At 33.4% G+C, this 25,155-nt stretch overlaps 1 protein-coding gene across 1 annotated transcript in view; it reads left to right on the plus strand.

Annotated features, from left to right (window-relative positions):
* Nucleotides 1-25,155, plus strand: part of Tmem260 (transmembrane protein 260) — a 60,473-nt gene that overhangs the window by 4,077 nt on the left and 31,241 nt on the right. Inside the window, 6 exon segments of the mRNA XM_047541316.1 lie at nt 1,048-1,079; nt 1,809-1,960; nt 17,312-17,489; nt 19,235-19,348; nt 22,681-22,860; nt 24,144-24,184. Of these exon segments, the coding sequence (XP_047397272.1) occupies nt 1,048-1,079; nt 1,809-1,960; nt 17,312-17,489; nt 19,235-19,348; nt 22,681-22,860; nt 24,144-24,184 (697 nt within the window).

The following is a 25,155-nucleotide window of genomic DNA, read 5'->3' on the forward strand; positions in this document are numbered from 1 at the left end:
TTCACTGAGATGAACCTGGGTTGATGGATATAAGCCTGGTAAAGGGACCTTGCAACCATAGAGAGTCAAATGTCTTGCTGAGGAATCTGAACTTCATTCAGTAAGCAGAAAATAGTCATTGAGAAATTTTACACTAGAGATAATCCAGCCTGTTTGTCTTGGGAAATAGCCATAAGTAATTTCAGTATGCAGGTAAAGTAGGTCAAGTTTTACTGAAGTCCAGTCCAGAGAAAGTGAAGGCTAAATTGTACCTGGGGCAGTAGAAATTAAAAGCAGAGTATTAACACCTACTGAAGGACAAAAAAAGAACATTAGTACTTTTCCTAGCAGGTCATAGTAATTGGGAGTCATCAATATAGAACAATTTCTTACATGGTATTATATACTATAGTATATAGAGATGAGTTGGAAATAGACCTTATGCTTTATATACTTAAAATAGTAATGAATAAGCATTGAATTACTGCATCATAATTTTAGAAATTATCCTTATCATGAGGAACTATGAACCATATAATGACTTACTGATTGGAAAAAAATATAGTAGAACCTATTAAAAGAACCTAGGTGGAAATTGTTTAAAAAAATATCTAAATTAATGTAGACAAGGTATACAAATGCCAGTATTAGGATTATATAGCACATTTTATAAAGTGTCCAAACTTCAGACCTTTGTACATTTGACATAAGTTGCATCTTTATAGACTATTTGTGCTAAATTCTTGAGAAATGATACAGCTCTCCAAAAGTATTTGTATATTTTCTAGTAAATGCGACTTTTAGGAGGGAAAATAAGCATTTTTTAAAGTGGAAATTCACCTGTATTTCCACTGAACAGTTTCGAAAAACTATCAAAGATAGTTTGTTCAATAAGAACTAAGGGAGAAAATATTCTTTGACTATTTCATGCTGTTAAATCTCTACAGATTTACAGTTTTATCCAGTCAAATTAATGCAAAACCCCAATGCAAGCATTTGGATTTTGAAAACTTTGGAGGAGTGTCATTCTCTAATAGTAATTATTGGTTTTACATTATTTTTTCACAGGGGAACTGATCACAGCCGCACATGAGCTTGGAGTAAGTATTAGTTTTATTGTTTAATCAATGCTCTCATTAACAGTTTTAGGAATTAAGAAAGTTTAATTAAGCATGGAGTAAAGTAGATTAATTTATTTTCAAACCCTAGTTTTTAGTAACTTATAAGTACAGTACGTGACAATTTACTTTAAGTTTTAAATCCAATTAAACTAAATTATAAAGCAAAGCCTTTACTATATATACAGTGGCTGGCTTATTATCACCCTAAATTTTGTATAAGCTGTGGAGAATAAAATAAATCGGGTTAACAGTTTTAATAAGTTTATTATTTAATAAACTTTATTATGGTGCATGATCCCTTTAGGCAAGACCTTACGACTGTCAGCATGGTGGTAATCCCATAGCAGTGTGGTCTTTCAACTTTCTAACCAATACGATATTTCAGAACCTGCTTTATTTCAAGAGCCTTTTAAATGACCCTAATGTACTGTGAACCCAGAGAACAAACTGCTTAAGAACTGACAATGAAATATGTCACCCTTTTTCTAGGTGACACACCATGTGATAGACACTGCCAAATCCACTAAAGAAAATATTTATTTGTATTGGCACAAGAGGATTACAATAGGAAACCACTATTCAAACATTTAGTCATTGGTGCTTAATCTTTCTACTTGCCTGAGAAAAGGACTATACTTTTCAATTAAAGTCAGTGTGACTCTTTTTTTCCTAGATGAAAATCTTCTAACTGTTGCTATATTTCCATAGGTTGCCCATCCTCCCGGGTATCCTTTGTTCACACTGGTGGCTAAACTGGCAATTATGCTCTTTCCTTTTGGTTCAGTTGCCTACCGAGTCAATCTTCTCTGTGGCTTATTTGGAGCAGTAGCTGCGTCATTACTTTTTTTCACCGTTTTCAGGTAAAGTAGTTGATTAGTTAAAATTAAGTGTTAGTAATTGGAGATGTGGATTTCTTATGGCCAGCTACATACATTAAAAAAAATCTTTTGTTGCTTGAGTGGTTTCCCTAACTCATGTGATTGCACTTTCTTCATTTACAGTAATTTCATATGCATTTGGCCCCTCACATGATTACACGGTTGGTTCTGCTTCATACAATGGGGTGAAGGTGTCACTGGTTCATTATCACAGTTCTCTGGTTAGGCAGAACTAATGAGGTTTGTCATTTTGTGAAGATGCAGATAGGCCAGTTTAATTCAACAATATGAAGTTCATCTTTTGATAAATGGTAAATACCATTTAATTACTCACAGCATTGCTGATGGGTAGCTGCCTTTCACACCAGATCTAATATCTAGTCATATTATATTCTAAATGTGAACATGTATGCTTTTTGAAATGAAGTTGTTAACTAAGAAAATCACGTTTGAGATGTGGTTTTAGCTAAGTTCACTTTGTTCCATTACAGCTGCAGGGAAGATAGGAAACTAGACCACACTTACTTCACTAATGGAAAGCTTTCTTAGTTTGGAAGCTACTCTTGCTTTTAAAAAGCGGTCATTTGTTTAGGATATTGGTTACCTCATTTGTCTTTGATGTTTCTGTCTTTTTTACTCTTAACTTATTCTAACTATTTGCCAGAGGATAATAGCAAAATATAAATTATACTTCCTAAAAAGGGAAAAAACCAAATTAAAACACTTCTTCAAAAACTTTATAGTTTTTTAAAATAAAAACAAATCATTTTTATATGTAAATACAGTATAATTTGAATAGACATAATTTCAAACGTTATTTTTGGAGACTAATATTTTATAATATAATGGTCATAATACTGCCCTTTAGCTAAATTCTTTTTACATTCTTTTTATATTATTTATAGAAAGGTAAAATTAACAATTATGACTCTCAGTGTTTACTTTTAAATCTATTTGTGGAAAACTTTCAGATATAAATATATTATTATTGATGATTTACTAAATGTTTATATTATTCAATTTATTCTATTTAATGCTACATTTTTTCAGTGATAGCCAAATCTTTAAGTATGAATTTAAAAATAACATCTCTGCCTTGACTGATTAGTGTTCTAAATGGCTAGAGTAAATTTTTTTAGAATTATTTCTTCTGAGTCCTTTACAATTAAGAATCTGTCAGTATTTCCATAGAGAGAAAAGTTGATCATCTTATTTTTAAATACATAGAGTGAAATTTGGACTTATCTGTTGTATATCAAATGTATGAGTTATTAATTTTCACAAGACATTTTAAGACAGACATTTAAAGAAAACTAGTGTTTATTTTAATAGTTCATCTGTTTTAGAAGATCTTTTATGTAACATATATCTATTTAAATGTTATGCCGCTATAAATGCTCTTAGGCAAGTAAAGTGATTTACCTCCAAAAATGTCCTGTTTGTCAACATATTGTTGATGTCATTCCACATGAGAATACTATAAAAATCATACGTAAAAATCTTTTCAGACACTGCATAGCTTTGTACAATAATTTTCCTTTGAGTTGTCCACATTTTAAAATAGCTTTTACTAATGCTTATGCTTGATTATATGACTTTTAGATAAGCACACTAACCTGTGTCCCTTTTCTTTTAATATGCAGCATTAATGATAAATTTTTATACTAGCTAATGTGTGCTTGAAATCACAACTTTAATACTAGCCTAGCAGGCATTTGAGTGGTTTTAGTAATGTAGTACTTTGGAAAAGTTGCTTTCTTTCTGAAAAGGGATCTAACAATATTATCTCTCACATACATTTTAATATGAAAATACTTCATTATTTTGAATACAAATAACTGACAAGGTACATGTCCTTTGGGAACAACCTAGTTCAAGTGGCAAATCTGTTTTGTCAAACAATAGACACCCTTCAGAAAGGAGAAGCCATCTCTATGGTAATAGGACTAACAGTAGCCTATTGATTGAGTGGAAGAAGACATTATACAATGTCAGCTGGCTTGTTACAATTTCATTTGTTGTATGACCTGAACTTAACCTCTAAAACCTTTCTTCTGTGAATATAAACCCAACAGCAGGACACAGTTTTTGTACAGTCATTACAGTGATGGCTTTTTTCCAGTCCTAGCATACAGTAAATATATTCCTTTACAGGTTGACTCCTTTATCAGAATTTGTTTAGGAGACATTTCACTACTTTATTCATTTACAGACCAAATCATCATTCCATTTTGTTGTTGAATATTGAAGGGTTTTGATCCAGGAAACAGTTTTATTCTTTCTTTTCCCCCATCACTTAAGAGAACATTACTGTACATGTGGGATTAGTGCTGACTGGTGTGCAGTAAATTAATTCTTTTAACAGGTTTAGGTTTTTTTCAGGTAATTGTTCACATAGCATTCACTATATTTAGCTCTTGGGGTGGACATAAAGACCTTCTGTACCTTTTAAACAAAGATTGTATTTCAAAAGCAAATTTCTGTTTAAATGTGTTGATGTAAAAGGCTCCCTTTTTTTCAGTAAACATGACTTAGATTGAAAGAACAATTTATTCGTTATTTCCCATTACTATGTAATTTTTGCTTTTCTTGCATCTTTCTCTTGCTTTTAAAAGCTGTAAGATGTCATTAACACTGCATTTTTTGTCAGTCTTTCCTAATGGTTGGCAAGAACTCATTTATATTTGCTTTGCTGTAGTGTAGAAAGTGTATGAGTAAAATAGCACGTTGAAAGCTATGTGTGTCACTGTCGTTTATTGAATTAAAAATAGTAAGATTGTGGCAGTTTCTATATTTATGTATCGTCCCCTTCAGGGGCATTTTTAAGCATGCATTATGTTAGGAGTTTAATCTAATACTTTTCATTTGTATGAAATAATACTCATTTAATTCATATGTGTATCTGTGTATTTAAAGTTATGTAATAAAGTTGGTGATTTAAGGAACTGGGATTTTTCCTTTTAAGACCTTTGAAGTAAATGATTTTTAAATTTGATAGTCTGATATTTAAAGTCTTATTTTCTATTTGCAATTCCCAAACCCTATTAATGTAAAATAAGCTATAGGTAATATAAATCACAAATATGAATATCATTTAACTTTGCTTAATACTTGAATTACAAAATTATTTTCTAGCAAACATCAAACTAGGTCCTATATAGTAAAATAAGATAGTACTGAAATCACTATCATCAAACATCTACATGCTTACATTTTATATGTGCTGATCATTAAAATAGAAAGTTCATTGATAGCATTGAATACAAATGCTTTACTGCAAGGAAGATTTAACTTGCTCATGGTTTCAAATGAGAACATATCTTATATCATTTATTTTGGTAGTTCTAGGACAGGGAATATATTCTCAACAGACTTGAGAGTCAGCATTTCTTTTTCAAACTATTAGTGACCAATTGGAACTATAGAAAAATTCATTGTTTCTTGAACACTCATGTGAATTGAAAGTAAAACTCTTAGTTTTTATAATGAAAATTCTGTACTTATTTTAAAGAAAGTAAGACAAAAATTACAAACAATTAGTCAGTTTTTCTAGAAGGCACTGTCTCAGAAAACTTGCATAAAAATCCTAATACCATTAATATTGTGCATTTAGAAGTCAGATCTCAATGTCATCCAGGCTTCTTAGAATATTTGAATATTAATAATAATTAAAGGTATATTAAAACTATTCCTATTTAATACACAGAACTTATGACCTATTTCATTAGTATTTAAATATGTTCTGGCATATTACTTTGTGCCCATATTTTATCCTTGGGATATTGTCATTTTTATAAATTATGTATTCTTACACATTATGTTGCTGCTAAAAATTAATTTGATTGTAGTTTTGGAAAGCAAGTACTTGATTCTGAGCACCATCTGCTATTCTAATAGCTTCCGTTAAGATTCCATTCAATAAAGAATAGAAAATTAAAATGCCATACCTTAGAGAATGAGAATCTCCTGCTTAAGGGACATTTGGATTTTCCAGCTCAAAGAGTATTTTAGATTATTGCCATAGAGAATAATGTGAAACTCTTCCTAATTTCCGAAGTAACTACGCATAAGTAACAAATAGTCACCAAGTTTTTGTAGTTGAAGAAGAATGGAAAGTACTGGAGCATTAATTTTCATTCAGGAGAATATCTGTCTTGATCCCTGGTTAATTGATCATATATTTCTCTCGTACTTGTATTAAAATTGTATTGACTCAGACTAGTTAAGCATATTAAGAGCTTGGTTCATTTGCATTTTTTTATAAGTAGAGGGACATATTAGACTCAAATAGCAGTGCTTCATTTTGAAGGGAAAAAAGCAGGGCAAAAACTCTTTTAAGACTGTAGAGTCTTTTCTGACAGCTAGTCAGAGTTAGAATTAGTTCAAGGAAATGTTAATAATGCACTGCCTGGCCTAATCCCTTTGATATCACCAGGTAGCCTCCTGTTCATGGGTTAATTGCTTTAAAAGCGAAGGCAATATTCTGAGCGGTGGGCCGCTTCACCTTTTCACAGCTGTTACCATTGAGTGACAACTAAATCCCATGTGTAAGATGAGGAAGAGCTCAATCTCCAATTGGGAGAAAATTTATGTAAACCGCAATCCCTTCAGAATGTGCGGAAGTCATAGACTTTCTTGATTTACTCTGCTTTTCCCAGAAAGCTCTATTGTTCACTTTCCTAAGTCCCATCAACCCTTTGTAGCAGAATATCACAGCGGCAGCAGATAGCTTGAAATATATAAATGCTATCATAGCTCTGATTAATAGCAGTGCTTATGAGTCAAGTCTGATAACAGTGCAGCTCTCCACTCAATTTCAGATACTGCTAATGGAATCTGTCTTCTCCAATTGTAATATGAGAAGGCCTAATTTGCCATGGAGCTTGGAGCTGTCACCAGTAGGGGATTGTGGGGTCAGATGGGAGCTGCCAGGTTTTTGCCCTGCAGCTTGTATCTCTCACTTTGAATAGAGCAGCCCCCTGCCTGCCAGTTAGCTGATAGGCCGCCGTGGGGTTTATGCCACTATGTACAATAGGAGAGGGCTACATAGGCTGACTTTATAATTGTGAAGCTAGCTCATATTTCCACAGCTACTGTGCTGCATAATTTCTAATAAGTGGTTTTAACAAATGTCAGATTATGAAAAGTTTCCTCAATTACAAAAACTTATAAAACATTTAAATTGCTAAATCTGTTTCCTGCCGAGATTTTGCCACTGGAACTAGTCATCAGTTATTATGATTGCCCTAATAAATGCATATATTTCTTAAAATTACAAATAAAATATAGGTCATAACTCATATAGACTTGCTGCTTTTCAAAGACATAAAAATAGAAAACAATCTTGACAAATTGAAATATTAAGATATACTTCCCAACTTTCATAGTTAGACTACTTAATATTAATTCTCTATTGTTAAGTTGGTTGGTGTTGCTGATAAAAGTAGTTTAATACTCTCATTCTGTTGGGTTTAGTTATTTAGATGTTCTAAGTTTACTTTTAAGATACTTTTCAGTTTTAAGATACTTTTAGTATCTTAACATTATGAAAATTATGCAACATTTTCTAAGTTTTCAGTTAAAAAGGACAGAGTATGAAAGATGTATTGACCAGTGCCTTTGAGAATAATATGCTGAAATATGCTTTTACCAGTTTCAGTTTTGCTACTGAATGCAAAGTACACTATCAAGATTAACAAGCTAATCTTGAGGTCTTATGTATTTTTACAGATTTCAAATAAAATGTTCTAAAAATCTGTAATTCGAGGGTTATTTTAAACTGTGACGTATCTCAAGAAGGTGTTGCCTTCCATTTTTGACGTTATTTGGCACACCAGGAGAATTAAGTAAAATGTAAATAATAGTGATGCCTATAAAGACTAGTTCAGTATTTTCTTTTAGATAATTTGGGTATAATTTGATGGGGTATAATAAAATGAATTATTTTAAACCTTTGTCATTTATTAGTTAATGCAGAAATCTTAATTCTAATGGATATTGTCTGATTACATCTTATTTATGGAAACGCTTCATAATTTTATTTCTTCCATTTCAGTTGCATTTTTTTGAAGACTTTTTCATTTTTTCCCCAATTTTATATAGTGATTTAAAGTCAGGAGTAATACTTTGTCTTATACGGTACTGGTGGTTAATATTTATGTAGCTGAAAATATAGGTGAAAAAAAGTTTACCTTTTGATTGAGTCTCATCAAAGAGAATTAATGTAAGATTTTTTTCTGGAGTTACAGAAAATTTTTATAAAATGTGATTTATCTGCAAGTTTTTTTAACTATGGAAATGTTTAAAAACATTTTAGGCCCAGTGGTGGTAACTTGAGAGATACACCTTTAATATACCACATCTTCAATGATTAATTTATGTTCATTAGGTCTAAACTTGAAAATGTTTACATTCTAATGCTACCTGGCCACTGACTATAACTCCCACAGAGCACTTGACATAACATAGATGCCCAGTGCTCAAAGAACGTTGAGTGAACTGCCACCAAAAGAAAGAGGCTTAGCAGTGCTTATATTTTCTTAGCTTAGCTCCCTAGTATCATCATTCTCAAGGTAGACTAAAAAGATAAATATATTGCACTGATTATGTGAATGAACCAGAAGGGAACATTTTGTATCATTTTTATGAACAAGACCCAGAAAGATAAGAGCTCAGAAAGGTAAGGATGATAGATTTGCTGTTGGTTGTATCCTGCTTTACTTTACTTCTTTCCTGTAATCCTTTGCACCATTTTAGTTGTCAGAATGAATTGACACTAGTAGTAATTTCTTAAACATTAATGTTCACATACTGCATTGTGGTCTGCCTACTCCCATTCCACTTACTTCAGAGAGTTCTCATTATAGAAGAGGGTAGTGCACACTCCATGTTGGGTTCTTTGCATACAAGTAACACTGAAGACAAATACGTTCATTAAATTTATGAGGTATATCATGTGTGTGTTTGGAAAGAATTTCAGGTTTCTGTTATTTGCCTTTTGATTTAGGGTTAGACAAACTTGTGACTACACATGAAAATCAAATACAATGTAGTAGAAAGAAAAATATACCTTATCATCAATAGCAAACTGGTGTCCATGGTGTAAATTGTAACCTCCTGATTTATCCATTATGTCAACAGATGGATACTATTCCATCAGTGAGGAAACTACTACACAATCAGTACTTTTCTTAAGAAGCTTTCTAGGTCTCATGGATTTTGTGGACCAAAAAGAAGGCAGTTATGTTTTAATCAAAGAATTCTGATACTCATCCTGTTAGCTGCTTTTAATAGCATCACACCTTCCCATTTCAGTGGGGAACCTCTATCATTTGCATTATCTGGGTGAAGTTTAAACCTTGACACCTTTCCCATACTATCTGTCATATTCTTGGTATGTCTTTCTTCATTGTGCATAAACAACGTTCACTACTAGAATCTAAACTACATATAATTTTAGTGTTAAACCAAATAAAAAGCAAGATTTATTTATTGCAAATATACTGCATAATATTTTATGTGTAAAGTATTAAATATGTTTATATAAAAATACTTCAATTACTAGGATTTGCTATTCTGAATCACCTTTTCTCTATTAGTGTGAAACCTTAGAAATAAGTTTATCTCTCTAATAGCATAAAAACTTGATTGTGATTATTGATATTGACATTGATATGTGACTTTTTGCAGGGAAGTACTGGGGATTGAACTCAGGGGCACTTGACCACTGAGCCACATCCCCAGCCCTATTTTGCATTTTATTTAGAGATAGGTCTCACTGAGTTGCTCAGCGCCTTGCATTTGCTGAAGCTGGCTTTGAACTCTCGATCCTCCTGCCTCAGCCTCCCCAGCTGCTGAGATTACAAGTGTCTGCCACGGAGCCCGGCCATGACTGACTGTCCTCTATGATGCAGTGGTTATGTTATTAAAATTAGCATAGACATGATGTTTAAAGTGTGTGATTTTTACTTCATATGTCCTCATGAGATTTTATTTTTGGGGTTAGGTGTGGTGACACTAGCCTGTAATCCCAGCTACTGAAGAGGTTGAGGCAGGAAGATCATAAATTCAAGGGCAGCCTTGGAAACCTAGTGATACCCTGTCTTAAAATAAAAAATAAAAAGGGCTAGGAATGTAGCTCAGTAGTAGAGCAGTTGCCTAGCATGTGCAAGTCCCTGAGTTCAATTCCCCAGTATTGCAAAAACTAAAATAAAAAATAAAAAAGATGTTATTTTTCTGTAAGTCAGCTTAGATTCTACAACTCTGTACTTCATTTGAAACAGTATCTCCCTTGATCTTGCTGTATGAGAATTGGATTGAGAATGGGAAACGTTTTTTCTCATACTATGGCTAACTCATCATAAAATGTTCTTAAGTTAAAATGGAAATAGACTTATTTCCTTTGGTGAGTTCTGGTGAAAAGAGTCTTACTTTATTCATAACCTCATTTGAATTCCTGTTCTTTTTCTCTAGTTTACTATTGGCTTGATTAAAGTAATTAATTTCAGTAGAAAAATATATCTTTTATTGAGCTGATTTTAAGATTCTACTTTAGCACATTGCTAACTCTTAAATTGCTTTAAAAATAATTAAGCATATTTCCTTAATTCAAGAGAAAAAAATGAAAATTAAAGTAGGGTTCCTTAATTGACAAGTGAAAACCAATAGTGTTTTTGATTATGTCATTATTTTTTAAAAATTCAGGCAGTCTTTACATAAGTGATAGTTTTGCCATATTTTGTGGAACATTCGTGTTTATAGTTCATCTGCATATAAAACTTTATGGATGATACAATATAGCTTATTTTGTGGGCTCAAATCAATAATTTCATTTAAAACTCATATTTCAATAAATATGTCAGATTTGACATTTCTTTTATTTATTTTTACCTTCTTGATTTTTTTCCCTTAATTTCATTAGTTGCCAAGATGCTATTTTTCTAATTGTAAAGCACAACAATAATATATGACATGATTCTTAAAAGATGCAAAATGTACTCAAATACCAAGACATCTTTTGTCTTTTTGCACTTAAAAAAAGAGAGACTTCCTTGAAAATAATGACATAAGTATGATATGAAAATGGTTGGACTTAGGTGAGGTAATTAGAAACTATTGCTACTCAAAGCCCATTAAAAGCTTAAAATAAAGTGTCTGAAATTTTGAAAGATATGTAAATGGAAAACCTTTAATTTTCAAAATATTAATTAGGAATGCATAAACACTCATACACACACACACACACATACACATGCAAGATGCACTAATATGTTAACTTGATTATCCAACGGTCTTAATAATCTAAAAATAATTCCTTTGACTTTGTAACACATTGTGTAGGTGATTTTAAGTTCTTCAAATCTGGTTTCCTTATTTTGTTTTGATTCGGTTACAGTTAAAAATTCAGATGCCTGCACTGGGGATGTGGTTTAGCAGTAGAGTGCTTGTCTAGTGTGTGCAGGGCCCTGGGTTTGATTCCTCAGACTCACCACCACGAAAAAATAAATAAATAAATAAACAAAAAAATAAAAACCTTCAATTTAGTGAAAACCTGGAGAAATCTTAGTGAAAGTTCTTTAGGGAAAACTTTGAAAAGGTGATACTTACACTGAGTTGGAAGTTAGCCAAGTGAAGGCATAATAGTGCTCCAGATATACAGAATCTTGTTTGCAAGGAAACCCAGAGGTGGAGAACCAAGCTTGTAAGTACAGTGATTTACATGTCTTGTGGTGTTGCTGAAACCTGAAGTTTGAGAGAGGTTATGTTAAGAAATGAAACTTTGTGTGGGCTGAAACCAGATCATGAAAAGTCTTGAATGTGGTAATGTGTTTCTATTATGATTCAAGGGGAATCATTAAAGAGTTAGATGCAGGGATGTGCTAGGTCAGGTATGTTTGAGATCCTTCACTCTGATAGCAACAGTGGGCACAGACCATGAAAGCAGATGGCTTTCCATACTATTGGGTTGGTTTGAGTTCCAGGAGATAATAATAACTGGAATAGGGCAGTGTCCATATGATTGGAGAAAAGTTGATTCGTTTAAAAATAATTGTGATGTAAAATTGGCAGCATTATGAAGTAGGGAAAGGAAGCCTTGATGTTGACGCTAGGTCTCTTCACTTGAATGACTAAGGTAGATAATGAAAATCATGAAGATAGAGTATATAGGAGCAGGATCATTTTGAGCAAAGAGGATGAGAGGTTAATTTGGTGCCCATTAACTGTGATGTTCTGTGGGACATAAAGAGTTGAGTGGCATTGGAATGGGGTATATAGCAATTGGTTGAAGTTACATAAATCTGAAACTTAAGAGAGCAAGTAGTTCTAGGGACAGATTTGGTGTTTTCAGTTGAAATCAAGATAGTAGATAAAGCCAGCCAGAGTATGTGAAGTGAGAAGAGCAGATTACCTGAGAATGAAATCTTTTTGAAAGAGCTGGAGAGAGCCCAGCTTTCAAGGATGTATTGGGAAAAAAGGAGACATTCAGTGAAAACATAGAAGGAAGACGCAGAGCCATTAGAAGGAAAACTGGGGTGGCGTGGGTCCCAAACATAAAACCAGTAGAGTGAGTCTGGGAAAGTGATCATCAACAGTGTACAACCCAACGGAAAGCTCCAGAAAGCCTATTGGTGTTGGGATCCCCAGGCAGGAGTTGCAGTAGTGTGCTAGAGTGAGAAAGGGGATAGACACTGCAGAGGTGAGGCTGATACTGAACTTAGCCCCACCCTGAAACTGCATGAAATCATCCCTGATGTCAGCTTGCTTTTTAGCCATTTATCTTTATCTCAGTAAGGTGAGCAGTGTGCTCAAAAAGTGCTCAGTGACTTGAACAACCAATATAATGAGACTGCTACCTATAGAATCAGTGAAGGAATTGAAGGCCTCCAGGCTTCAGAAAGCCATCATCCTTACTGACTTGTCAGCAAAAAGCAAAAGACTCAGCTTGCGGGGTGCTGGTGTGAGGGATCTCATCTCCTTGTCAGCATGCATGTGAAATCAGGGCATAGGCTGCACACCTGTATTCTTCATTGCACCCTACCTGCAGACTTCTTATTACATGATGTAACCACCACCACTTGGCTCTTAGGACAAATTACTTAATTTTAATGAATGTCTTACAAATTTGAGAACAACTTTGTTAGGCTCTTTTTCATCATGGACTGCTTTCAACAATAGAGTTCAGTTTTACTTAACTGTGTCTTGTTCCATCCTTGAACAATTTGATGTCCTCTTTCCCAAGCTACTTCTCACTTCCCTGGCATGACTTTAGCTTTCTATTTACTCATTACCTTGATGCCTCACTATCCAGTTTAATTGAGACCTATAACCCCTTGCTCATCCTTGTCTTCTCCTCAGCTCCTTGCTGGCTTTACTTCCTTCCCTATCCAGTCTGGGTCCCATGGTTCATTGCTTGAACTCTCTTTCCTTCTTATCTTTCTGCCCTTCCTCCTTAAGGCTGGCTCTATCCACCTTCCCAGGCATGGCTCTGTGCAGTCATGAGGACTGATGATGCTGCCCTCTGTACCCAGTCTCTGTAGTCTCCAACCTCAGCTGAGCATTTATTGCTTCCTATCAAACCTTGTGTGTATCTCTTCTGGGCTTGTAGAGTTTTTCCACAATAGATGTTTCCAATTACCTCTACTTTTCTTAATCCACTAATTCATACATGTCATAAATTTACAGTCAGTAAATGTTGATTCTGAATCTTATTGTAAAGCCAGTGTTTAAAGGCAACATGTTAAAGGTACATGCATTTAAAGAGTTTGGCCTATAAAATTGTATTGAAATAAAAGGAGTTTATAAGACTTAGGCCACTTAGATTATTTGTGAAAAGTATTATTTATGATTTAATGTATTATTTTGGATGATGAAACATCCAAAATGTTTCATATTCTACCTTTCTGCTCTTGGAGGCATACTCTGTCTCTTCTGTTTTCCACAAGGCTAAGAGAATTTCAGCATTTATTTTCATAATTTACTCACACAGTTACCCTTGAAAAAAATAATAGAAATTATAATAAGGAGGGAAAGCAGTGTGTTTCAGTTTTCGGTTGCAAGTAACTGGATAACTGTGTTTAGCAGAAAAGAAATGTATTAAAGAGAAGTTGGGAAGAAGCCTATGGTTCAGTTTTAAAAAGACAAATAATCCAATTTAAGAATTGGGCAAAGTATCTGAATTGACATTTCTCCAAGGAGGATACACAACTGACCAGTAAACACAGAAAAACATGCTCAGCATCCTTAGCCATTAGGGAAATGCAAATCACAACCTCAGTGAGATACCACTTCACACCCACTAGGATAGCTTGAATTAAAAAGCCTGGGTAACAGGTGCCCATTAGGTGTAGAGAAATCAGTGCTCAGTGTACTGATATTGAGAAACGAATTAAAAGATTCACTACCTGCTTTTCTTTAACTTACATTAGAACTACAACCCAAATTCCTATAGGCTCAGTTTGAATTCCAAGCAAATTCATTTGATGCTAAAAAGGTTGAGATTATAGGTCTGATTTCCATTCCTTTTTTTTTTTTTATAATCAGTTACTTCTCAGCAACCTCACAAATTATTTCTCTGATACTAAGGAAAATCAGGTGAAAGAAACTACGGATTATTTATTGCAAAACCATCCTGATTTTGGGAGAGGAGAAGGGAAAATTCAGATTATATGCTTTGCTGATGTGGGATTAGTCTTCAGTAAAATGCTTATGTACCTAACTACATTTAAGTCTTAAGGTGACTGGGTAAGTTTATCACTGAAGTTGATAATTTTAGGTTCAATTTGTAAAATCTTATGGAATATTTGAAAAGGCAGTTAACATGGTTCATAATTAATAATAATTTCAACAGTTCAAATGCTTTGGGATGACTTTCTGAGTGGAATAACATGTTAAAAATTATGGATTCATGAGTTTTGAGTTTTCTGAGGATTCAATTATATCAGGACTCTCTTCTCGGTTCTTTTTAATTAATCTTTTGATGGTTTTAAACTTTGACAAATTGTCCTTTCAAAAAAAGTAATTTTAAAACCTGATTCCAGCAAGGTACAGTAGCATATGCCTGTAATCCCAGCAGCTCAGGAGGCTGAGGCAGGAGGATTGGGAGTTCAAAGCCAGTCTCAGCAACTTAGTGAGACCCTAAATATAAAAAAGGCTGGTGATGTGGCTCAGTGGTTAAGTGACCTTGAGTTCAATTCCCAGTACCCAAAACAAACAAACAAACCAAACAAAAACCTGACTCCAGGGAGTTTGGAATACAATTCAAGCTTTTCTTCCTTTGTGTGCATGAGACTGGGTGCTTCCAATATAAATAAAGTTCAACTTCAATTCACATTTTAAAAACAAGGTTAAAATAAGTGATACAGACAATCAAATGCTATTGATGTTCAGAGATGAGATAGAAACCCGGAATTGAAGAGAAATTTGAGAGATGTAAGCTTTGAATAAATAGGAGCATCTGTTCTGGGGTTCAGTGTGAGCAAAGGTGTGGTGCTAGGAATAAGCTTGTCATATTAAGGAGTTTTGATGCACTTTACTAGTTAGCAGAGATAATGTTAGTAATTAGCAGATAGATGGGGTTCATTTTATTGGAAGCCTGGATTTCCAGCTGACTAATTTAGAATTTATCCTACAGACAATGAAGTGACCTTAAGTTTTGAGGCTAGGTAATCAGTGACAGTATGTTTTAGGAAATTTAATATAATGCCACATTGCAGAATAGGTTGGAATAGAGGACAAGTTAGGAAACTATTAAAATAGTTGGTCTAAGGCATTGGGAATACAAAGGGATAGATAGGAAAATAATTTAGAAGAAGTGACTTTAGTGTATTTAATCAGAATCACTGGGAGAGTGGAAAACTCTGAAGGAAATAGGAAACTGATGATTTTTGTAGGTGAAAGAACAGAAATAAATTGCAAATAGAAATTCAAAGGAAAAACAGGCTTGATGATAATAATTTTGTGCATGGGTGTGTGTGTATGCGTGTGTGTGTGTGTGGATGTGTGCTGGGGATTGAACCCAGTGTCTCTCGCATACTGTGCATATGCTCTGCTACTGAGCTCTATTCCTATCTTCTGTTGATATTGGAAATTTTACTTGACTTCTTTTTCTATAACAGGTAAAACCCAGAGAATTACTTAATGATTTTTATCCAAAAAATATAGTTGAAAATTAGTGACTGAAGTCAGAAAATGTCATAATTACTAGACAGTAATACTTGCTGAATTTCTTAACACCATTAAGAAATAGAAATTTAGTGTCTTGCTTGTTGCCACACATCTATGATCCCAGCAGCTTGGGAGGCTGAGACAGAAGGATCACAAGTTTAATTTCAGCCTCAGCAACTTATCAAGACCCTTTCTGAAAATAGAAATTAAAAAGGACTGAGGATGTAGCTCAGTGATAGAGAGCCCCTGGGTTCAATCCCTAGAACCACATAGAAGAAGACACAAAAGAGGGGGGAAGAAAGAGAGGAAGACTTTTTATAGTTTTAAATTTATGTCAAGATAGGAAGTTATTTCTCTAGGATGTTCAGCACATTTACCGGTCTCATGAGATCTCTGGATCAGGATCCAGATTCCTGATGGATTTGAAATGCATGACTCTTCCGGCATTTGAGGGTGAGACATTTGTTTTCAAGTGTAGCATTTGATTCTTCTGCCATTATTAAAATTCTCATTTCTATTCTCTTAATATACATGTGTGCACACATGTGTGTGTACACACACATATATAGTTAAAGTTATAGTTAAAATTATGTAGAATGTATAATTTCAAACTTCAACTTGTCTAAAGAAAATTAAAACATTAAAAACTAAGAACTGTGTAAGATTGTAACATCATCAAATACTTTGACTACAACAATGCCAACGTAAAGATGGAAGGTACCTAGATTCAAACATCCCACAAGAAGTGAGTGAGAATGAGTGTTCCTGAATATACGTTTTGCTATTTCATTAACTTACACTTAATCATGTCTCAGTCTTAACCGGGCTCTCCTCCTTTGTGGATAAAGCAAGAAAATGACACAGATTTCGCCCTCGCTACTATTTCTTCAGGTTTTCTGAACTCTCTTTGCGTCCTAGAGTGTGTGTCTGAGAATGAAATCTCATTCTATCCATAAGTTTGTTCATTTGTTTGTTAGTAGGTGAACATGCGGGCTTCCTAATTAAAATCTGTTGAAAGAAATTATTACATGAAGTAATGTATTAACCATATAATGTGTTGAGAGAGTGCTGGATGACTGTCATAATTTCTGCTGGGACAGTTTATGAAAAGGAAAATAAAGTCAGTCCTTTTTGTTGGGAAAGAAGATTTCATGTTATCTGTATTTGCAGGCTTTCTGGCTCATATGCTGGAGGAATCCTTGCTGCGGGGGTGTTTTCATTTTCTCGTCTAACATGGCAGTGGTCCATCACAGCAGAGGTTTTCAGCTTAAACAATCTGTTTGTGGGGCTGCTTATGGCTCTTACTGTACATTTTGAGGAGGCAGCAACTGCAAAGGAGAGATCAAAGGTAACCTATTTGGATCAAAGTGAAATCATTTTTTTTGTTTTAATTTTTAGACAGATGGCTGCATTTCTTTTTAACTTTGGTTTAGATGCTGTTTATCTATTGTGGTTACTGTCAAGGTAATCTAGGCATGTTGAAAGAGAAAATGTTCTCAGTCCTTTTATTGTGAATGGAACTATGATAGCCCATGAAACATGGGACTTTTTCCCCACAGACTTCAGAAGTGGTTTGGAGAATGAAGGGGTCATGAAATCCCCTGTGAGTGCTATGAGAAAAGCAAGCTTGTTAGTTCATTCACCAATACTTGCTTGTGTGTGTTACCATAAAGTGCCAAGTTCTGGATTGACCTTAGATTATATACCATTATGGTACATTGATTTACTCTCTTATTGTGAAAATGATCAAACTTGTAATTTTTTAAATAAGAATGTCAAGTGTAAAAGCAGAGTAGTTCAGAAGAAGGCAGATATTATGATCAAAATCATTCCGAGTGTGAAAGAACCCTGCCTTCAAAAGCTACTGTCTGCACATTGCAGAAAATACCACATCATCTTATTATAAGCAGCTTTGTGTTGTGAAAGGATATAGAAACAAAAAGACTTCATGATTTACCTGTGGTTCCATAAGTAGATCTGTGATGCTGTTAGAGATTTTTTTTTTTTACTTTTCTAATTATGTTAAAGAAGAAGTATTCACTATACTTGTTAAAGAAGCATAAACAGCTTTTATTCAGGTTCAGGGGTAGGGAACCCTGCAATAGGGTTTAATAATAGGTGCGAGAGATTAGGCTCAATTCCATATAACAAGGAATAGTGAGAATTTGTATCTAAGGAGCAGACTGGGGGTCAATGGATGTAAAATTACTGAGAGAGGAAACATCAGGGATAAAGGAGGATTCGGACTAAACTGACCTAATGGGATTCTTGCTGAAGGCAGGCCAGAGTGATTGGACATTGCCTGGGGGAGGGTGAAAGATGAGAAATTGGATCAGCAATCAAATATCAAAGGTGAAGGTTTCTGGCTAAACTGACTTAGCAGTATTTTTAATAAAACTGGTCAATGCAGAGATGGACACAGTATCCCAAAAGCCAGGGCCTAGTTGAGAAGAGAGTTCAGAGGAACCTGCCTAGAAGTTTGGTCAAGAAAATCCTTGTGGGCTAGAGATACAGCTTAGTTGGTAGAATGCTTTCCTAGTATGTACAAGGCCCTGGGTTCAATCACCAGCATCACAAAAAATGAATAAAAATTTAAAAGAAGAGAATCCTTTATCAATTATGGAATGACTAAATGAATACATGTTCAAAAAAAGTAAAAACACCACCCAGATATAACTAGGTTTCTAAATAAAAGATGTAACATTTTATTTATTTAGGAGGAGAAAAAGTAAAACAGAATTATTAAACTCCAGTTATAGATTTTACTCAAGTTAAGAATCACACAGTACTCTATTAAGACTTACTAGTTGTCATACAGGAGCCTCTAAGAGTCAGTTTGAAGATAGTCATTTAAAATCAAGCTACAGTTCTTTGATGTGAATGAAAAACATTAACAAAAAGTAATGATATTAGTGACTATTAAAATATAATTGCTTACATCTAAGAGATTGATGTCAACCTGGCCTATGATACTATTGCTTGGTTTAGTGTTGAGTGACTTTTTACCATTATGCTTATTGAAGAGTTTTAGGTGAATTTTTAACTTAGATGTCTTTGTTTCTTTTTTTTTTTTTTTTTTCTATTTATTTTCAGATAGCAAAAATCGGTGCTTTCTGCTGTGGCCTTAGCTTATGTAATCAGCACACAATAGTTCTTTATGTTGTATGCATAATACCTTGGATTCTCTTTCGACTTTTAAAAGAGAAGGTAGGTTTTTGAAATTTATAAAAATAAAAATAAATAATATTTTGTTTAGATTTTATATAACATTTGTTTCATCAGAAAACTTGGGGCTTTAATTTTTCTTGAATTTTATGTAAAGCATAAATAACCTTAAGCCCTAACAATATTGACTTAAAAAAAAGGATTTACAAAATAATGCAATATTGATTGCAGTGGCATCTGGCCTGTTTCATAATTTTCTTCATGATTCTGAAAACCACCTGAAAATAGGTTAAAAGGACTTTAAAGCAATAATATTGAATTTCCTTAATAGTTTTGTTATACATTCTAAGTCACAGGATAGTATATTAGTAATACATTCATTCATATTTGACTATATTTTGAGTGCCTACTCTACGCGATATCCTTGCTCTAAGTGTGGAGATTTAGCTCTCAAAAGACAATATCCCTGTAGTGTGAACTTATTAAAATCTTTGATAAATAACAGTTCTGTTTTCTCAGGATATTTCTCTAGAACTTAAAAAAAATGATTTATTTCATCTTTCTCTGAAAGAAAAATTTTTGTTAACTATAATGGCAGTAAATAGCAGTATAGGAAATTACTTTGTTAGGCAATGAGAGATTTTAGGTAAGGAAAAGGCAGGGAGTTGAGTTAGACATGAACACTTGAAAGAATAAATGCCCTTTATCCATTGGATTTTCTCTTAGTCTATATGCAAAGCCAGTGCTAGGGTCATTTTACTTTATTTATTTTTGTTTGTTTATGAACAAACTTAGTTACATGTGTCATTTTATTATTTGCTCATTATGCCAGTTATAATCAGAATTATAATAGAAAATACATAAGACATGTAATAAAATTATTATATAGTAATAGGGAAATAATTATACCAAAGCTTTAGATAATTGTATTTTCTGTGCTCAAATGCATTTTGTTTCTTAGCATCATGGCAACAAAGCAAAAAGTTAACATGGAGATTTTAAAATTCTTATTATGTGATTAAAAAGTGAATAAAAGGGAAATATAACAATTGACAGGAAAGAACAACGTTTCTTGGAATTGAATTCTATGAAGTCAGTCATTTAAGTCACATGGGGGCTATTAAACAGCCTAACAGGCAGTGTCCAAATTTTATAGAATATACAGAAAGTTCTTCATGTGATCTTTTATAATACATATGGTAATTTTTTAAAAAATGCAGATATAACATTAAAAAGTATAACTCAGACAAATTTCTATGGAATATAAACTGAGGAAGCCCAAACATTTTTCTCAGGAATTAATGGATGCATAGATGGGGGTCGACAGACAACATAGCCTAACTCTAAGCATAGCCCACTCTGATATCAGTCATCTTAGCCAGAGGTGTCTTGACTTAAGCAGACACAGGAGAGGTGCATTTTCTGGAAAGGACCTACAGTTGATTGAAAGGAGAACCATGTACTTGTATAAACATGCAGGACTCAGAGTTGACAGTTTAGGAGACTGGACTAAGGGCCTGACTTATAATGAGGTGAGCTACTGATGAATGATGAAATTTGGAGAACCTTGTCTCTAACTTACCTCTTCTTATTCATTCATTCATTCATTTATGGTACTGGGTATTGAGCCCAGGGGTACTCTACCTCTGAGCTATATCCCCAGCCCTTTTTATTTTGCCTTTAGGCAGGGTCTTGCTAAATTGCCCAGGATGGCCTTGAACACGCTATCCATCTGCCTCAGCCTCCCAAGTAGTTGGGATTACAGGTGGGTGCCACTGCACCTGGCTCATTTCCATTCTTTAAATAACAGAGTCTAGAAAAAATAAGGTGTACAATGAAGTGCAGGGGTTGTTGGATCTCACTCTGAGGTGATTTGAAGCAGAACAACGAGTCCTAAGTCAGTTGTTGTCAACCTTGACTGCTTATTTATCTAGGAAGCTTTAAAAAAATGCATGTGTGTATATGTGTGTATGACAGCCATACACACACACATCGCAATGTAAATATGTATATGCATGTTTTTATATATGTATATGTAGGTATATATGTATATTTATGTTGAAACCTGATCCAAATTATTTTGTTCTATTTGATCTGAGGTGAGGTCCAGACACTTCCCAGTTGATTTCATTGTGCAGCTAAGACTAAGAATTGCTCCCCAGACTATAATAGCTCTTATGTAATTGTCTCCTATTTATTCCTTATGCAAAAGGAAAATTCTGCAACAGCTACATCTTACCATTCTAAATTCAACTTTATAATATACAGAAAGTGCCAAAACATAAACATTTACTTTCCTTAAACCACTTTTAAGAATAGAAAAGCAAAGTCATGTTGTTTGATTAGATATTTCTATGCTCTTTTTATGCATCTCATTACTGCTATAGAAATCTCAAATGAAATCAGTACTATAATAAAAACACTTCATTTTCAATTAAGAATGTTTATTTGAAAATGCTAATACAAGCCTACTCCCTTTTCTGTTTCTGGTAAATATGAACCTTCTTCCTTACATTCATTCTCAGAGATGAATTTCTCATTTTTAGATAGGAAAAGTTGGCAATTTCTAGTTATGATGTTTGTAAGAGACCCCCTTCCACAGTTATTAAAGCAACCAATATTTTTAATCTTTCTGGTCTACTCAAACTTATTCTTTGGGACTTCATCTTTATAAAACTTTGTTGATTGTCCTTTATTATTGAAATGTATAGATAAGAAATATATTCCCCCAAATAAGGTATATGAGACAACAATGTTACATATAACAACAAAATTCCTTAGCATTCTATCCTAAATGTAAATTGAGGGGGAAAAAAGCATTTGGGTAAGTCTGGAGGTTATATAAAAGCTAGTTTTATTTGTGCCAAACACTCCCATGAAATGTTCAAAGCCCTTGTAGGAAACATTTATTGTTCCTGTATAATCATAATAAAATATATACTTGAAGTCAATTCCTAATGATGACTATGATGTAAATTTGTATAATACCAATTCAATATTTGGCGCATATTCAAAATCAACCAAATAACACTTGATCACTTCTAAGTGGGTGATCTCAGCTGTGCAATGTGCATGTCATGACATGGTTTTAAATGTAGAAGATGTAATAAACGTGATACTTATGAGTCTTTGCTAATGTTATTTGCTTCACTCAGATTTCACCTGCCATGTAAAGGAGTTTGGGCTGATGCAATTTTCTAGTAATCCATAGTAATCAGAAGGTTTAACATAGTATTCTGTGGTGACTTAATATAAATTGAGAGATCAGCTCTGAGCAAACATATTTGATGTTTTCCTTGATGTGTTCTTGAAGTTCCAGGATGAATTGACTAAAATAAACATTGTTCAACAACACAATGTGCTTTTTAATGCAGGAACTCTCCCTGGGCTTTTTGTTGAAGTTGAGTCTGTGCTTCTCTGCTGGTTTGCTACCCTATGTCTACCTTCCCATCTCATCCTACCTCAATCATGCCCGCTGGACCTGGGGAGACCAGACGACACTGCGAGGATTTCTGACACATTTTCTCAGGGAAGAATATGGAACATTCAGCCTGGTAAACTTATATTTCAAGCCTTTGTGAAGAAATAAGTGATCATACTTCAGTGTTCAATAAACTTCAGTGATTGAACGAGCAGTCAATGTTTATCAAAGTTAGTAGACAGAATTTCCATTTTAGTTATTTATGTAGCAAACTTGTCCCTTAGAATGTTAGCAAAAAATCAGAATCACTTCATCTAATAGCATGCTGTTGTATATCCCAAATATACTTTTCAGGATGACATGCATGAAAGGAACCTATTGCCCATTATTGAAGACTCCTGCAGTTGGGTACCATTGTGAATAAAAATCTGTGAATAAAACTATTTGGAAAAGATGGAAGGAAGGGAACCTCAAAAATTTTAATTCACTTTCATCTAAGCATTTCCTTTTTAAAGTAACATATTTGATTAAGAGTGCTCATGTTAGTGGTTACTTTTTAAAATTTAAAGACCTGTTTATAAATGCTTTGTAAAATATTAGTTCACCAAATGGAAACAATGTGTTCTAAAGAAATTCAAAAGGGTAAGAAAGGAGAGACCTGTGAGGACTTCATAAGATACTTTATGGTACTGATGAGATTTTGTTCCTTAAATAAATGGTGAATCTGTAGATTTTTAAAAAAACTCTTTGTCCCTAAAATATACATTATATATACTTTTGTAGATATTAGATATTATATTTATCTTACATAGGCATTTTATAACAAAATAGATTAATAAAAGGATAATTGCTAATTATTATTTTGACTTCAAAAGTTTGATACTTTACATTCTGGTTTGCTTACATTGGTTAATGCATAAAATACAGATTGAAGTCTCTTCTGTATTTGAAATTTCTGTTATTCACACTTAATTATGAAATTATTAACGAACAAGTTATAATAAACTTTAATCAAAATTCCCCAAAAGAGGGCTGGGGATGTGACTCAGTGGTAGAGTGCTTACCTGGCATTCATGAGTCTCTGGGTTCAATTACCAGCACTGGGGAAAAAAAAATTTCGAAAAAAGAGTGTAAAGAGAGTCTATAACAAAAGTATAAATATGTCTACTAACTCATTAATGTGTTAATCATTCCTGTTGGAATAGTTTAAATGATTTTTAGCCAATTATCTATTTTTCCTAAAAGATATCCAAGTTTAGTTTTCACTACTTTCAAAATTGAACAAGGCTCTGAATGGAGAGGTTGCATTGTTTATTTAAAACATGTGTCTTTTAAATTCAGATCATTATAATGTAATAACCTAACAGAGCTTTAGTTTAATATATGTGCAAATAAACTTTTGTCTTTTGTGTTTAGGCCAAATCTGAAATAGGATCCAGTATGTCTGAAATACTGGTGTAAGTATGAAATATTAAAAACCATTTGTAATTGAATTTGCTATTAGTTTTTTAAAATGATTTTTAGGGATTTCCAAGTTCTTGACTTTGTAAAGAAGTACATCTGAAAAAGTTTTCACCTCTACAGTTAACAATTGTTTATAAATATCAAGCTGTCCAGGGGTCCAGCCTTTTCCTCAATGAGATAATGCTTAAAGTGAGCAATAAATACAACAGTGAATAAGAATATTGGAAGAGTAATGATAGCCCCCAAACTAAAATGTTGTCAACTTTCAATTGGGTACAAAATTGCCCAATGTAGTGTTGCTTTATAAGTAATTTTGCCCTTTGTTCTGGCTTTTATTTTGCCTTTCTTTCGGAGACATTTTATAACATTGTGTGTAGTGTGATTTGAACAGTTACTTTCTTTGTCATTTTGGTTGGAACTATACTTATTTAATTCTTCAGAGCTTCATTTTTAAAAATTATCTTTTGACTTCCTTTTGGCTGTCCTCATCCTAAGCTCTATTTTGACTTACATATTTTTAATATCCAACCTTATTAGAACTAGCTTAAGCAAATATATTTTCATCTACATTATCCAAGTGTTCTTTGAAAAATGGGTTAATATTTGCTTAAAATTTACACAGATTAAGACAACTTGAAAATATTCATACCAACTTAAAAAATATCTATACCAATTGTACTGCTTTATAAATTTCAGAATAAAATAAGTTTATAGAACAGTAAAGTGATCTAACTAATTTCTAGTTTGGAACTCACAGGGCCATTTAGAAAAAAGGAAGGAAACAAACCATGGGGAGACTAGCTCAGCTTACATATAATGCAGTTCATAGGTTCTTAGCATTTCTTTCTTGTTTACTTACTAGCTTACTTCCTTCCATTCATCCATTTTTTTCTAACCAGCTTTTTTCCCCCAACTCCAAGATATATAATCATAGCAAATTATTAATATTTTTGTAATTTAATAA

Source organism: Sciurus carolinensis, chromosome 2 (genome assembly GCF_902686445.1).
Source record: "Sciurus carolinensis chromosome 2, mSciCar1.2, whole genome shotgun sequence".
Lineage (NCBI taxonomy): Eukaryota > Metazoa > Chordata > Mammalia > Rodentia > Sciuridae > Sciurus > Sciurus carolinensis.